The sequence below is a fragment of the Balaenoptera ricei genome, chromosome 20, assembly GCF_028023285.1.
Source record: "Balaenoptera ricei isolate mBalRic1 chromosome 20, mBalRic1.hap2, whole genome shotgun sequence".
NCBI classification, from domain to species: domain Eukaryota; kingdom Metazoa; phylum Chordata; class Mammalia; order Artiodactyla; family Balaenopteridae; genus Balaenoptera; species Balaenoptera ricei.
In genome coordinates this window covers 23,018,225-23,031,014 of record NC_082658.1, presented here as the reverse complement: position 1 = coordinate 23,031,014, position 12,790 = coordinate 23,018,225, and the positions used below count along the sequence as shown (strand labels likewise).

Sequence of the window (12,790 nt, the reverse complement as noted above, 5' to 3'; positions counted from 1 at the left end):
GGCGGATTCTTAACCACTGCGCCACCAGGGAAGCCCCTTAATTTACTGTTGTAGTTGGTTTTTGCCATGTCTAAATTGATTTGGGCATTGTCAGACTGGGAGTAATGCCGGACTATCACTCTGCCATCCTCCCTGGAAATCTTCCATTAAAAAGTCTAAATTAGGAGTTGAACGCAAGGGTACAGTGAACCCTAATCTATAGAATCAGCTAAGTGCAGGGTTTTATTTTAGCTGTACAGTCTAGATAATCAATTTTTCAAAGAATTCAAACAGTATAAAATACATTTTACATACCATATGGTAAGTATCATTTAAGCTTTATTTTATAATTCAGAAAGGCTTCATGGTCTTAAAGTGCCTTGGAGTTATTATGAATATTAATTATCATCTCATAGCACGTGGTACTGTATAGGGAGAAGGCAACGTGCTGCTATTTCCCGTTGCAGAATGTCCTCAGATTTCTCTTGTCCTAGTCCTGGTTAGGAGTGCTTGCATCCAGACTTCACAACCTTGCACTTGGACTAAAGTTATCTCCAGCCTTTCCTGGATCTCCCTGACATCACAACTTCTCTGCCTCCTCCTAAACTCTACATAGCAGTGGGACGCACCTCTGTGAAAATGGCTTTCCATGAGTCCCTCCCACGCTTGAAAGCCTACAGTGACAGCAGCTTCTTATTCTGGAAGGCATCAAGCCCCGCTTTCCCCTCGGCCCATCACATTCAGTTCCCATCTAGCTCATCCACCCTTACTTCCCTGCTCGGGAATAACTGTGCCTGCACCCGTGAGGCCAGGCCTCTCACCAGGCCCCTGTTGCAGAAAGACTAAAGTCAGGGAGAGCAAGTAAGGTCCTGACTTTGGTCGAAGTGTAAGGTTCTGACATCCAGATGAAAGTGCACCTCCTGGATACCATATTAATGGGACACAGAAGGCATAACACGGAAGGAAGACCAATAACATTCAGAGGGGGAATAAGGTAAACGCCTTAAAACCAGATGCTCAGCAAAACCCCCAAGGCCATGGCAAAGAATAGGAACCATAAAGCCATTTACAGACTGAAGATAAAGCTTGCCTCTTATTGTCTCAATTTTGTTATTGTGCACAGGCCTGTTCGCAGCCTATGACAACCCTGTGTGGTTTTCTGATTCCGGAGACATTCTCACTTCAGTCTCCGGATTGTATGCAGCATTATAAGGTTTAAAAGCTGGTTGATGGGGACTTCCCTGGTGGCGCAGTGGTTAAGAATCCACCTGCCAATACAGGGGACATGGGTTCGATCCCTGGTCTAGGAAGATCTCACGTGCCACAGAGCAACTAAGCCCGTGTGCCACAACTACTGAGCCTGCGTGCTGCAACTACTGAAGCCCGCGTGCCTAGAGCCCGTGGTCCGCAACAAGAGAAGCCACCGCAATGAGAAGCCCGCGCACCACAACGAAGAGTAGCCCCCGCTCACGGCAACTAGAGAAAACCTGCGTGCAGCAATGAAGACCCAACGCAGCCAAAAATAAATAAATTAAAAAAAACAAAAAGCTGGTTGATGGTAGGAGACAAAGCAGCATTCCACTGCTGATACAATTTATAAGTCCTTATTCATTTCAGCTTATGGAATGAATTATCTGGTCCCTGTATATGAATTACCGTAAGAACTGTTTTTATGGAAAAAAGAATCAAAAAAGTTAAAGTAAAGAACTGCTGCATATTTACTAACTGAATACTTACTAAACACAATTTCTCATCAGGAAAATAGAAGAAATTACTTCCTCCGACTGTAGACATCTTCACAAATAGGCAAAATCACTAAAAACTCCCTTCCTGCCTTTGCTCTTGCTATTCAGTGGAGCCACTTCCGTGTAGCCATCTCTTTATGGACCCCATTTTTGTGGACAGACCTTGGGTAGAACTCTTGTTCTGTTTTATGCATTATTAATACAAGTGCCCAGCAAACTCCAAGACCCAAACTAAAACCAGAGAGCTACTTTCATTTTCCTTGGATTGGCTTGAATTTGCACATGCAGCTACTGAGCAACTATCCTGTCTCAATTTGTACATCAAGAATACGGAGACACCTGAAGAACAAAGGAAAGTTTAAAAAAAGTCACTGTCACTGAGCTACCAGGTATTGAGCCGTATCCATGAGAACACTATGAGCTCAACATGGTTTGACAGTCAACAACCCAAACAGGAAGACAACTGACTCGGAGAAGAGACTTCCAAGGAGCACAGTAGGGTTAGCTCTCCAGGTGATTATAATACCTTTAATTATCCATAAGAAACCAAGCTCAGAGGCCTTGAGAGTAGGTCTTTAGGAAGCATCTTAGGAAGTCAATACCATTTCACAGGATGGCCTCAATCTGGATTTGGGAAGAACCAAACCAAAGGACCCCGCGAAAGCTAGGCTGGTCCTTCTCAAAAGAATTTGGCTTCATTTTTAAAGGGACCTGGAGTCCATACCCACTGGGTGAGTATCCCTGGGCATGCTGGGACTCCACAAATTAAAACAGAAATCTCTCAGAGATCTCTCTAAACCTGCCAGTCACCTTAACATACTTCAAAGGGATTGGCCAGAACCTTGGAATACAGCAAATCAAAGTCTAACTTTGGTTCATTTGGTTCCAAAATAATGAGCAGAGAATTAGTGAAACTTGCCCCCTTTTTTTGGGGGGGGGAGGGGCTGCCTGCAGTGGAAAGGGAGATGGGAATTCACATAAAAATTTTGAAATGTACATTCTAAAGTAAAGTTGATCAACTCAAGTCATTAACGACCAACCTAGCGAATATGGGATGAATGAGCAGAATGACAAACCAGGAACAGAGAAGAAAAGTAATCAAGAAATGTCATTTTTAAATGAAGGTCAAAATATTCTAAGTTCAAACATATAAGAAATCCTATGGATGCTCTGGTATAAAGTTAGGGCTGGGGACTTCCCTGGTGGTGGAGTGGTTAAGCATCTGCCTGCCAATGCAGGGACACGGGTTCGAGCCCTAGTCCCGGAAGATCCCACATGTCGCGGAGTAACTAAGCCCGTGTACCACAACTACTAAGCCTGTGCTCTAGAGCCCGCGAGCCACAACTACTGAGCCCGCGTGCCACAACTACTGAAGCCCGCGCGCCTAGAGCCCGTGCTCCGCAACAAGAGAAGCCACCGCGATGAGAAGCCTGCGCACCACAATGAAGAGTAGCCCCCGCTAGCCACAACTAGAGAAAGCCTGTGTGCAGCAATGAAGACGCAATGCTGCCAAAAATAAAATATAAATAATTATTAATAAAATAAAGTCAGGGCTGAGGAAGGAGATGGAAAATGAACTTCAGTACTTATTTCTAGAAATAGAATGCAGCACCAGAGTGTGTGCTGGTGGGAGGGAAGGGCAGGCTGACAGAGGAGCAGCTCGAGCAGCCAACCTCCAGATGACAGCAGCAGTGCAGGTCCATGACACAGGCCTCCTCTTAATCCTACTGATAACAAAATCCACTCAAAGGTGCGTGGCTGAGGGACAGAAAGTTGTTATCCTGGGAGCTAAATCACCAGAGCTGGAAGGAATCTCAGGGCCGTCTGGCTTAACCTGTTGTTTACAGAAGAGGAAACCAAGGCCCAGGGACGTGAGGCATCAACTAACCAACTAGTACCCAGGGACAAGTCACCAATCTAACCACTTGGCCCATTCCTCCCCAAACGCTGAAGTCTCATTCCCTGTGAGAATTTATCTGAGAACCTTCGAAAGCCCTAAAACAAATTTTTGCGTATCAGAGGAGCAGACATTAAAGGCAATGAGGAGAGTGAGCCATGTTTTATCCAGAAAGCCTCCCTGACTACTCCAGCTCTCATTCTCATTGATGTCCATCTGTTTTAAGATTATGATCTCCCACACAATTTAATACTTTATATATATAATGTGTTGCTGCCTGGCTTCCCAATGAGATAAAAATTTTCCTGGTATAGGGACCGTATCTTTCACAGCTGTTTCCCACAGCAGCCCTAGTTATGCTGAGCACACAGTTGAGAGTTCAACAAATACGTGCTTGACTGATGCTTTCCAGGCATAACAGACTAAAATAAAACCCTGAAAAGCTAGAACCCAAAAGAGGGTCAGCAAAACATCTTTAGCAGTGTTTCCATAGGACAGCTGTGTTAACGTTCTATGAAAGCAGTGGTGATGCTGTGCTCTTTTGAGCCACTGTTTGAGATTTTAAATTATCAAATTTCTTATTAAATGATCAACTTTCTTATTCATTGTCTTCTCCCTCCTTAGGACCTGTTCTATTTCTATAAGAGTTAAAACAAAAAAGCTCCACTTTAACCACTTCGAATGGTTCCGATGTCTTAAACACAGACCATGGTTCAGTTCTGATTATGAGATCAAAAGAAAAAAAGAGTTCAGAAAATAAAATTTACGACTTTCGGTTACCTGTTTTCTACCCCTACAAACTGGAAGTTAATTTTTTTAGGCTAAAATTCAAAATTTCCAGAGAAACTTAATAAATCCTAGCCTCTAACATCCTTTTGATTCCACTTGTAGACATCAGGAAATCCTTCTGCAAATCAAATTTTTTTTTTTTTTTTTTTTTTTTTTGGCCATGCCAGTGGCTTGCAGGATCTTAGTTCCTGGACCAGGGATTGAACCCGGGGTCACAGCAGTGAACGCACCAAGTCCTAACCACTGGACCACCAGGGAACTCCCCTTCTGCAAATCAATTTATTCATGAGGTATGATTCACTAGCAATCCTATTGATACAGTATTCAGAAGGCCCAAAGCCAGGTGAATGCAATGGCATTTACAAGGGGGCCCAGGTGGAAACCACATGGCATCAATCAGTATCAGCTGCTGATCCTCGTGCTGCGGCTGCAGGATCACTTAATGCAATCCCCCAAACTTTGCAAACTCCCACCAATCAGTTATTCTTATAAAAAACTGCTTGTGAGTCCTAAATGACTGTAAAAATAAAAACACTCTACTACTGCCATCAAGGTACCCAGGAGGCCTGTCAAAAGAACAGCAGGTTGTGAGAAGGGATTACAAAAGACTGCTTTTACTGCCACCCTCTGCCCTCCCTGGGATAGTTAGCCAGAGTTTTGAGTGTGAACAAGCCAATTCCTGTCATGAAGGAAAATTGTTTTTTAGGGGTCACAAAAGCTCTGCTACACTAAGTAGTTTACAATGGGAATGAGACAGAAATGTAAATTCTACATACTCTGGGTTGGTTTGGTGAGCTAGACTGTAACCTGGCAACTCCTAGGTCAAATCAAATGCTGTTCAGAGACCATTTTCAGTAATTTTCAGAGCAGTGACTCAGTGCTGGCAGCAATTTCACATACTGGAATGAACTCTGAAAAAGATATCAGTCTATGAAGGACGGTTTAAAGGGGCCAGTCACCTCCATCACCAACTGGCTCCCTAGTTTGGGAAAGTCCATGGGTTATTGAATGCCTCCAAAGACAGGACTCACACTGCTGCAGAGTCAGGAGGAAGGAGTCAATGTAGTAGGGAAAAGAAATTCAGCAAGTTCAGAATGGATCCTCCTGGGTGTCAAAGGGAGAGGTGGATTTGCAAATCCCAAGCCTCATTACAAAAGCTAAATCAGTCTTTATAAGTGAAGTCTACATGAGATAATCCATGTAAAGGGCTTAGCACAGTGCCCAGCACACAGTAATGCTAGCAACTGAGAACATTCATTGAACACTTAACAACAGTGAACCCTCCTTAGCTCCCTCTTGAAGAAAGCAGCAGTAGAAAAAATTCTGAAGCAAGTACCAACCCTGTTGAAGAATATTAGTTTCGTTTTTGTTTTGGTGCTCTCAAGAGAGAACATAGTGTTTTGTGTGCCTTAAATGCAAGAATCACAAGAGCACCATCCTTGGGGAACTGGAAGAGAGGCTTGCAGGGCAGAGATTTCAGATAAAAGGTTAAAGAGGAAGAGCTAAAGCAGCATCCTCCTAAAGTTACTAAATTTATGGTCCCAAAACTTATGGACTCTGCAGGGAAAGGGTTAATGGCAGACTTAGTAAAGCTGGGAAATTTTAGAGTGAGCACATTAAACAATGTGAAAAATCAGCAAAACTGGTTTGCCATGAACAGCAGTCTCCCTGAAATAGGCTCTCATTTACTTTTCATTTCTTCTGCTCTCCAGTCCCTTCTCTCTGAAGCAGCTCTTGATTAGTTTCTTTTTAATTGCCACTTAATTGGGAAATAAAATTAGAACACTTATTTGATATCAGTGATGAGGTTTCTCTTTTCATTTCTGCTTTGATCTAGTTTTGAAAAACCAAAAGCTGAAGAGAGAAATTAAGAAAAAGGAACTGAAAAGATTTCTTCTTCTAAGAGCCAGATACAGCTATAAGCCATCAAATAAATGTGGAAAGAACCACTCCTGGAGAATCTGAAGAATAAAACAGAAGCAAGTAAGGATAGCTTTATGGAATTCCATTCAAAGAGACCTTTCTTTTCTCTTAAGTTTCTTCATAAAGGATAATATCTCATGATTAGGAAGTGAGGAAAACTTTTAAGAACCCATATTAACCTGTCCCCATGGAGTAAGAGAACAGAATGGGAAACAGACATCCCTTAACAAAGCATTCTTGATCCATGGCTTCCCAGCACCTCAGTGGTATGGATGACACTGCAGAATAAATTCTAGGAACTAATTCTACAAACAAAATAGTCTAAAAGTTTTCCCTTTCCAAAACACCCAGATAAACTTTGTTTGTTACCCCACAATTAAAATCTACTGCCAGCTGATAAGGTTTATTCTTTAGCTATGTCTCTCACTAAAAACAAACAAGAAGCAGAAACTAACACAACATTGTAAAGCAACTATACTCCAATAAAAAAAAAAAACACAAAAATTTTAAAATTTTAAAAAGGGGAAAAACCAAACAAGCAAATTAAACCCATAGATGAATCATGACCTGCAGGGGGATAAAGCATAAAGATGATCTTAATCTGACTCTCCACTCAATTGCTCACGGTAACTTATGCCAGGCAAGTTACTGGGGAGAGGGTGGGGGTGGAATGCTATCCTCCTTTCTTTCCTCTGTTGAGTGGATTTAAAAAAAAAAATAGCAGATAGAAAAACTGCAGGCAGATACATACACACACACACACACACACACACACACCTATATACTGTATGTGCACGCATGTGCACATGTGTGCTTATATGTATACATGAAATTTATACTCACCAAATATTTAATTATGGAAGAAACACACGACTAAAAAAATCAAGAGCTAAACTTCTACACAAAGAAGGGATGTAAGAACTAGCAGAATTGTATTTCCTATTATTCCAGTGCATGAACGTATGTCACTTCATTAGTGTAAAGCACTGAGCCCATCCTGAAAGGCCCAAGAGAACTAGGGTTAGTTGGAACTATCATTAACTTTTATAGCATATTGTCTTTTAGAACTGTTAGCATAAAAAGGAGATATTCCCCTTCAATTCTTTTATCACTTTTGAAAACATTTAAACTAATATTAAGTAAAGGCAAGAAAAATTTCAAGAAGCCAAAAAACAGTGGAAAACTTCCATGAAAAATTGAAGGATCCTTGATATCTGTGGATTATTTCACAAAAACTGTAGTAAGGCTTATGAGACTTACTTGGGAAAAGAAAGTGTACATGTAAGAAAATCTGACATCCTTCCCCTCAGTAAGGAGAAATGAAGCTCCACTAACACTAGGCTACGAACTTCAACATTGGTCATTCATTCATCCAGCAAACACTCATTAACGCCCACTAACTGCCAGGCATCTCAAAGACAGGATCCCTGTTCTGAGACACCTCACAGTAGGTAAGACATGGACAGGACATGAATGTTATTTAACTACTGTCATGATAAAAGCTACAAAAAAAATACAGTATGTGATGGGGGGGCAAGCTGGGGGAAGGAGGACAGGGAAGATTTGAAGAATAAAAGGAAGGGGGAAGGCTGCTTCAGATGTTATCTCATTTAATCTTTACAACTGGAGGTTAACTTTCCCAAGGTCACAGGACTATTAAGTTTCAGAACCAGGCTTTGAACACAGGTTTGAATGATTCCAAAGTCTATGCTTTTCCCATCATACCACACAGCTTCTTCCCAAAACTGTCTCCTCTGACAATTAATGGAAAAATGTTGACTCCATCCCAGATTCTAAGTGTCAGAATTAGACTCTGTCCTCCAGGCTGGGTCCTCTGTTTTTCACCTGCCACCTCCAAACTTATTTATACAGATCTCTAGATTCGGGTTGCTAAAAAACTGAATTTGTTCACCCAGACCGTAACCATGTACAACAACAACACACCTCCAAAGGTTTTTTTTTAGGTTACCACTTTGTTGTACTTTAAATAAAACACAGAAGTTTCTGCCAAACAGTCTTGCAAAGTGATTCATAGATTATAAACCAATTAACGAGCTACAGACACTGGTCAAGGAAACAGTTTAGCATTGAAAACTAAAAGCAACTACACGCACAGCAAAGATGAAGCCGTACTTTCACTTCTGAAACGAATTTCGAATTCAAGAACTCTCACATATGACTGGAATCTCTACTCAGAAGGGCTGCACTTTCCCTCCTTCCTGTTCCTACTTCCTCTTTCTCAGCTCTTCCTTTCTCAGGAATCTCACACTTCAAAACAAGGCTTTCATTACATGAGATCTGTGTGCAAAAGAACACAGTCCTATAAAAACCAAATTTGACAAGCTTCCTTTTCCCCTTCGTTCTTCTTGTGGTTTTTAAAGCTGATTGAAGAACATGAAGCTAGATCTTTTAACCTAAGCATTCATCACAAGCCACTTATAAACCACTTAAATAATCCTTTGTTCTCCCACTGCCTTAAGGTAGCAGAATTTCTCTTTAAAGTTTATCCAAAGATCTCAACCTTCTACTTTTACCTCCAGAACTACCACCAACCGATACAGCAAATGACAGGATGGCTATGAAAATCAGACTACCAAAGACTCAGCCAAAGTTATACATCCAAAACAGTCTCTCATGACTTTCCGTTAGAAAACACATATGTAAATATAGATAGGGAGAGTGAGCGTCAGCGCCAGCCACTGCAACAATATGTCGAAAGAGAAATGATAGGGTGTGGCTTGCAAGACTGAACACTGATTTGGAAGCTCAACACTCAAACGCCTGATGCATTTATTCTACCCGAGAAACAGTTACCAGTAGGCAAGACCCTCAAGTACAGGAGATGCAGTATTAAACCCACTTCCAAACACTGTCCAAGGAAGCACCATCACTCAATTTCTTGAAGCTCCAGGCTACTTCGCAAAGTTAACAGAGCAAAGATACTGGAAGACCTAATTATGTGCTGTTCAGGAAACATATGGATTATTTGGAGCAACAGACACGGTATACATCCAAACATTATCATACAGTAATTACGCAGGGTTTATAAGGTGAGTTTATATCTTGGGATTCTCTAGTAGTGATATTTTACAACATAATTATGGTTGGTATAGCCTGATGAATTTCCTCATTGAAGGTGAACTGCAGTGAAACGTTTTATTATTCGTTTACTGCTAATCACGTTGTTCACACAACACCTTATAAGTAACGTTCCTTTTGAACTGCACTGTTAGATTGACCTGTGTTGTGCCATTGAAGACCATCGTCCAACATGCTCTTTTCCTCGGACGCGCCTGAGCCACACGAGTGGAACATTACACAGAAGAACTTGTATATAATAAAAGTATTGAATGTCTCTGGGCCTTAATATACTAACCACCCACCCCTGATACATGACAAAGACAGCAACCAATCGCCAGGCAGGATTCCAATGTCTCAGCCAATAAGAAGGTGGGGGTGGGAATACACTAAGCTCCCGATGACTTCCCCGCACCCCAGAGACCCAGGTTGTGGGGGACTGGATGGGAATTGGACTCCGAGGATCTTGTTACCCCCGGTTGTAGCTGTTGTCCTCCTCGTTCTCGCAATCGCTGCAATGCTCATGGCCGTTTCCGTTCCCTTCCATCATCTGCGGCAGCGGAGGTACCGGCGGCTTCACTGCTGTATCACTCTCGTCCGCCATCTTGAGTTGCGAGAGCCGGCCTCCGCGCCTCGCTACATGGGGGGTTCCTATTGGACGAGGGGAACTTGCGCGACATTCTGGGTTTTGTAGTTTTTGTGGCGAAGGTATCCGTAACTAGGAGAAGGTCATTCCCTGGAAACCGGAACAAGATGGACTACAATACCCAGAAATCAAGAGGGGAGGCTGTCGTGGGTGGGAAGCCAGCACTACCCGGAAGTTCTGGGAGTTCGGCCGCGCGGGAAGAAAGAACGGCCCAAGGTTGGCGAGGCCCACTTTCCACCACCCGGGCGGCCGCGTGGCATGCTGGGAATTGTAGTTCAATGCAGGTCAAGGGTTTGGGGCGTGGGTTCCAAAATCCAAGGTTTGACATCATCCCGCCCTTGCTAGCGTCTGGGCCACAGGTGAGCCGTTATTGGCTGCCGTTAAGGACTGTTACCATTCCCGGGTAAGTAAGAGGCCTTGAAGCCGCGGCTGTGCCCCAGTGGGAGCCCAAATGCATAGGGCCTTCTTGAAGAGCCCTTACTGCAAGAAGCCAGGTTGGCTCCTGGCCGCCTTTCCTCACTCGGGACTCCGGGCAGCCCCCGGTCGTTGGTAGCTCGAGGCCTCTTGAGAGGCGGTGGATTGTGATATGCGGAACACTGATCCTTAGCAAGGACATCTGACTGCTCTGTCAGGCCTTGCTGCTTAATTGGCCGGAAGATACTGAAGCTCTTCCACACACACAGTCCCTTTCATTCTCCGCAGCAGCCCTTCACAATTACTCTTAATGAGCACTTACATGCCAGGCTCTGTGGTAAGGCTTTTAGTACATCTCATTTAATGCTGTCAACAAGCCTAGAATGTGGGCACTGTTGCCGTTTTTCACAGACAAGAAATGTGGCCCAGATTGGTCGGTAAATTGCACAATCACATAGCTAATAAGTGGCAAAATCGTGTACAAATGTGGATCTGTCATATGCCCTCTGAATTTTTCACCACCACAAAAGTCCCATTGTCTGATACATCTACCCAAGGAAATCAGTTATTAGAAGGTAATTTTGACATCTTAAGCTATTTTTACCCTTGACTGAGTGGTCCACTCCCTTGGGTCTCACTCCTGTGACTGAGCAATCGCACCTGATTCTTGAAGCAAAGCCCAAAGACAAGGGTCCCATTCCTAGAGATTTCCCATTCAGGTTGGGTTATGGTGGGTGGTGAGGGAAGGACAAGTTCTTATCATCAGAGAGCTCCAATGGCCAAAAAGGGAAATGATCTTTGCCTTTGGGTAACTCTCAACGTGGGAAGAGGAATAGAGTAGGAAGAAATAGTTCCCATCTGACTCAGGGAAACAAAACAAATAAAACAGCTAAATATAGTCAACTTTTGGTTTTTATATCAGTGGCAAGAGCAGAAGTAAATATGATCCAAAGCAGCAGATAGCCCCCAATCATTTATATTTAACTTTGGGAGGCAAAGACACCCTCTCAGGCTGAGAGCTGTTACCCACACTCATCTCTCCAGGGCCAAGACTGCTGCGATGCCTTATATGCAATGAAGGCAAAGGGAGGAGGTCAGAGATAATAATAAAGGCTTACATGTGTTAGATGGATTTAACTTTTCTAAGTGACTTTGTGAAGGAGACTTGAAGAAAATCGTGCTTGCAAAAGAAAAAATCACAGTGATACCTAGTTGCAGACCTTGGGTCAGAACCCACTTCTGTTATTCTAATTCCCAGCCCTATATTTTCTTTTCCCACAGATTTGTAGAGGTTAAACGAAGGCTAATGAAACGTGACTGATGAAGAGTGATTGTAGAGGATGATGGTGCTGGTGTCTGTGGCCCCTGCCATTCTTGCAATTCGAAGCTTAAGTAAGACAGTCTGCATTGTATTTCACTGCAAACTGAGCAGTTTTTGCTCAGTGGAGAGCCTTTCTGGGAGGTAGGCAGGCAATGTGACTGTTGTGACCAAGTTCAGAATGCAAGTACAAGTCCAAAGTTCTGGAATCCAAGTTGGAATCTTCACTTAGATTTTGTAGGATTCGTGATAGTTCTATAATAAAAATTTTAATTTTTATGTTTTTAAAAAGAAATTGAGGGGGCTTCCCTGGTGGTGCAGTGGTTAAGAATCTGCCTGCCAGTGCAGGGGACACGGGTTCGAGCCCTGGTCCGGGAAGATCCCACATGCCGCGGACAGCTAAGCCCGTGCGCCACAACTACTGAGCCTGCGCTCTGGAGCCCGCGAACCACAACTACTGAGCCTGTGAGCCACAACTACAGAAGCCCGCACACCTAGAGCCCGTGCTCTGCAGCAAGAGAAGCCACTGCAATGAGAAGCCCGCGCACCGCGGCAAAGACCCAACGCAGCCAAAAATAAAATATAAATAATCAAGTAAATTTATTTTTTTTTAAATGTCTCGTATACGCAATTTTTTAAAATTAATTAATTAATTAATTATTTTTGGTTGCATTGGGTCTTTGTTGCTGTGCACGGGCTTTCTCTAGTTGCGGCGAGCGGGGGCTGCTCTTCATTGCGGTGTGCAGGCTTCTCATCGCGGTGTCTTCTCTTGTTGTGGAGCATGGGCTCTAGGTGCACGGGCTTCAGTAGTTGTGGCTCGCAGGCTCAGTAGTTGTGGTTCGCGGGCTCCAGAGCGCAGGCTCAGTAGTTGTTGCGCACGGACTTGGTTGCTCCGTGGCATGTTGTTTTCTTTTTTTTTTAATGACCACTTAATGACTGAATATTGCCACATGTGACTTTGGTGCTTAAGTTTACTTTTGAGTTTATAGTCACATGAGTAC

At 43.2% G+C, this 12,790-nt stretch overlaps 1 protein-coding gene across 1 annotated transcript in view; it reads right to left on the bottom strand.

Annotated features, from left to right (window-relative positions):
* NMT1 (N-myristoyltransferase 1) overlaps positions 1–10,030 on the bottom strand; it is a 33,304-nt gene extending 23,274 nt beyond the window's left edge. The window contains exon 1 of the mRNA XM_059906973.1: positions 9,885–10,030. Coding sequence (XP_059762956.1) covers positions 9,885–10,015 — 131 coding nt within the window. The 5' untranslated portion in view covers positions 10,016–10,030. The remainder of the gene's footprint in view (positions 1–9,884) is intronic.
* Positions 10,031–12,790: the final 2,760 nt, after the last annotated feature.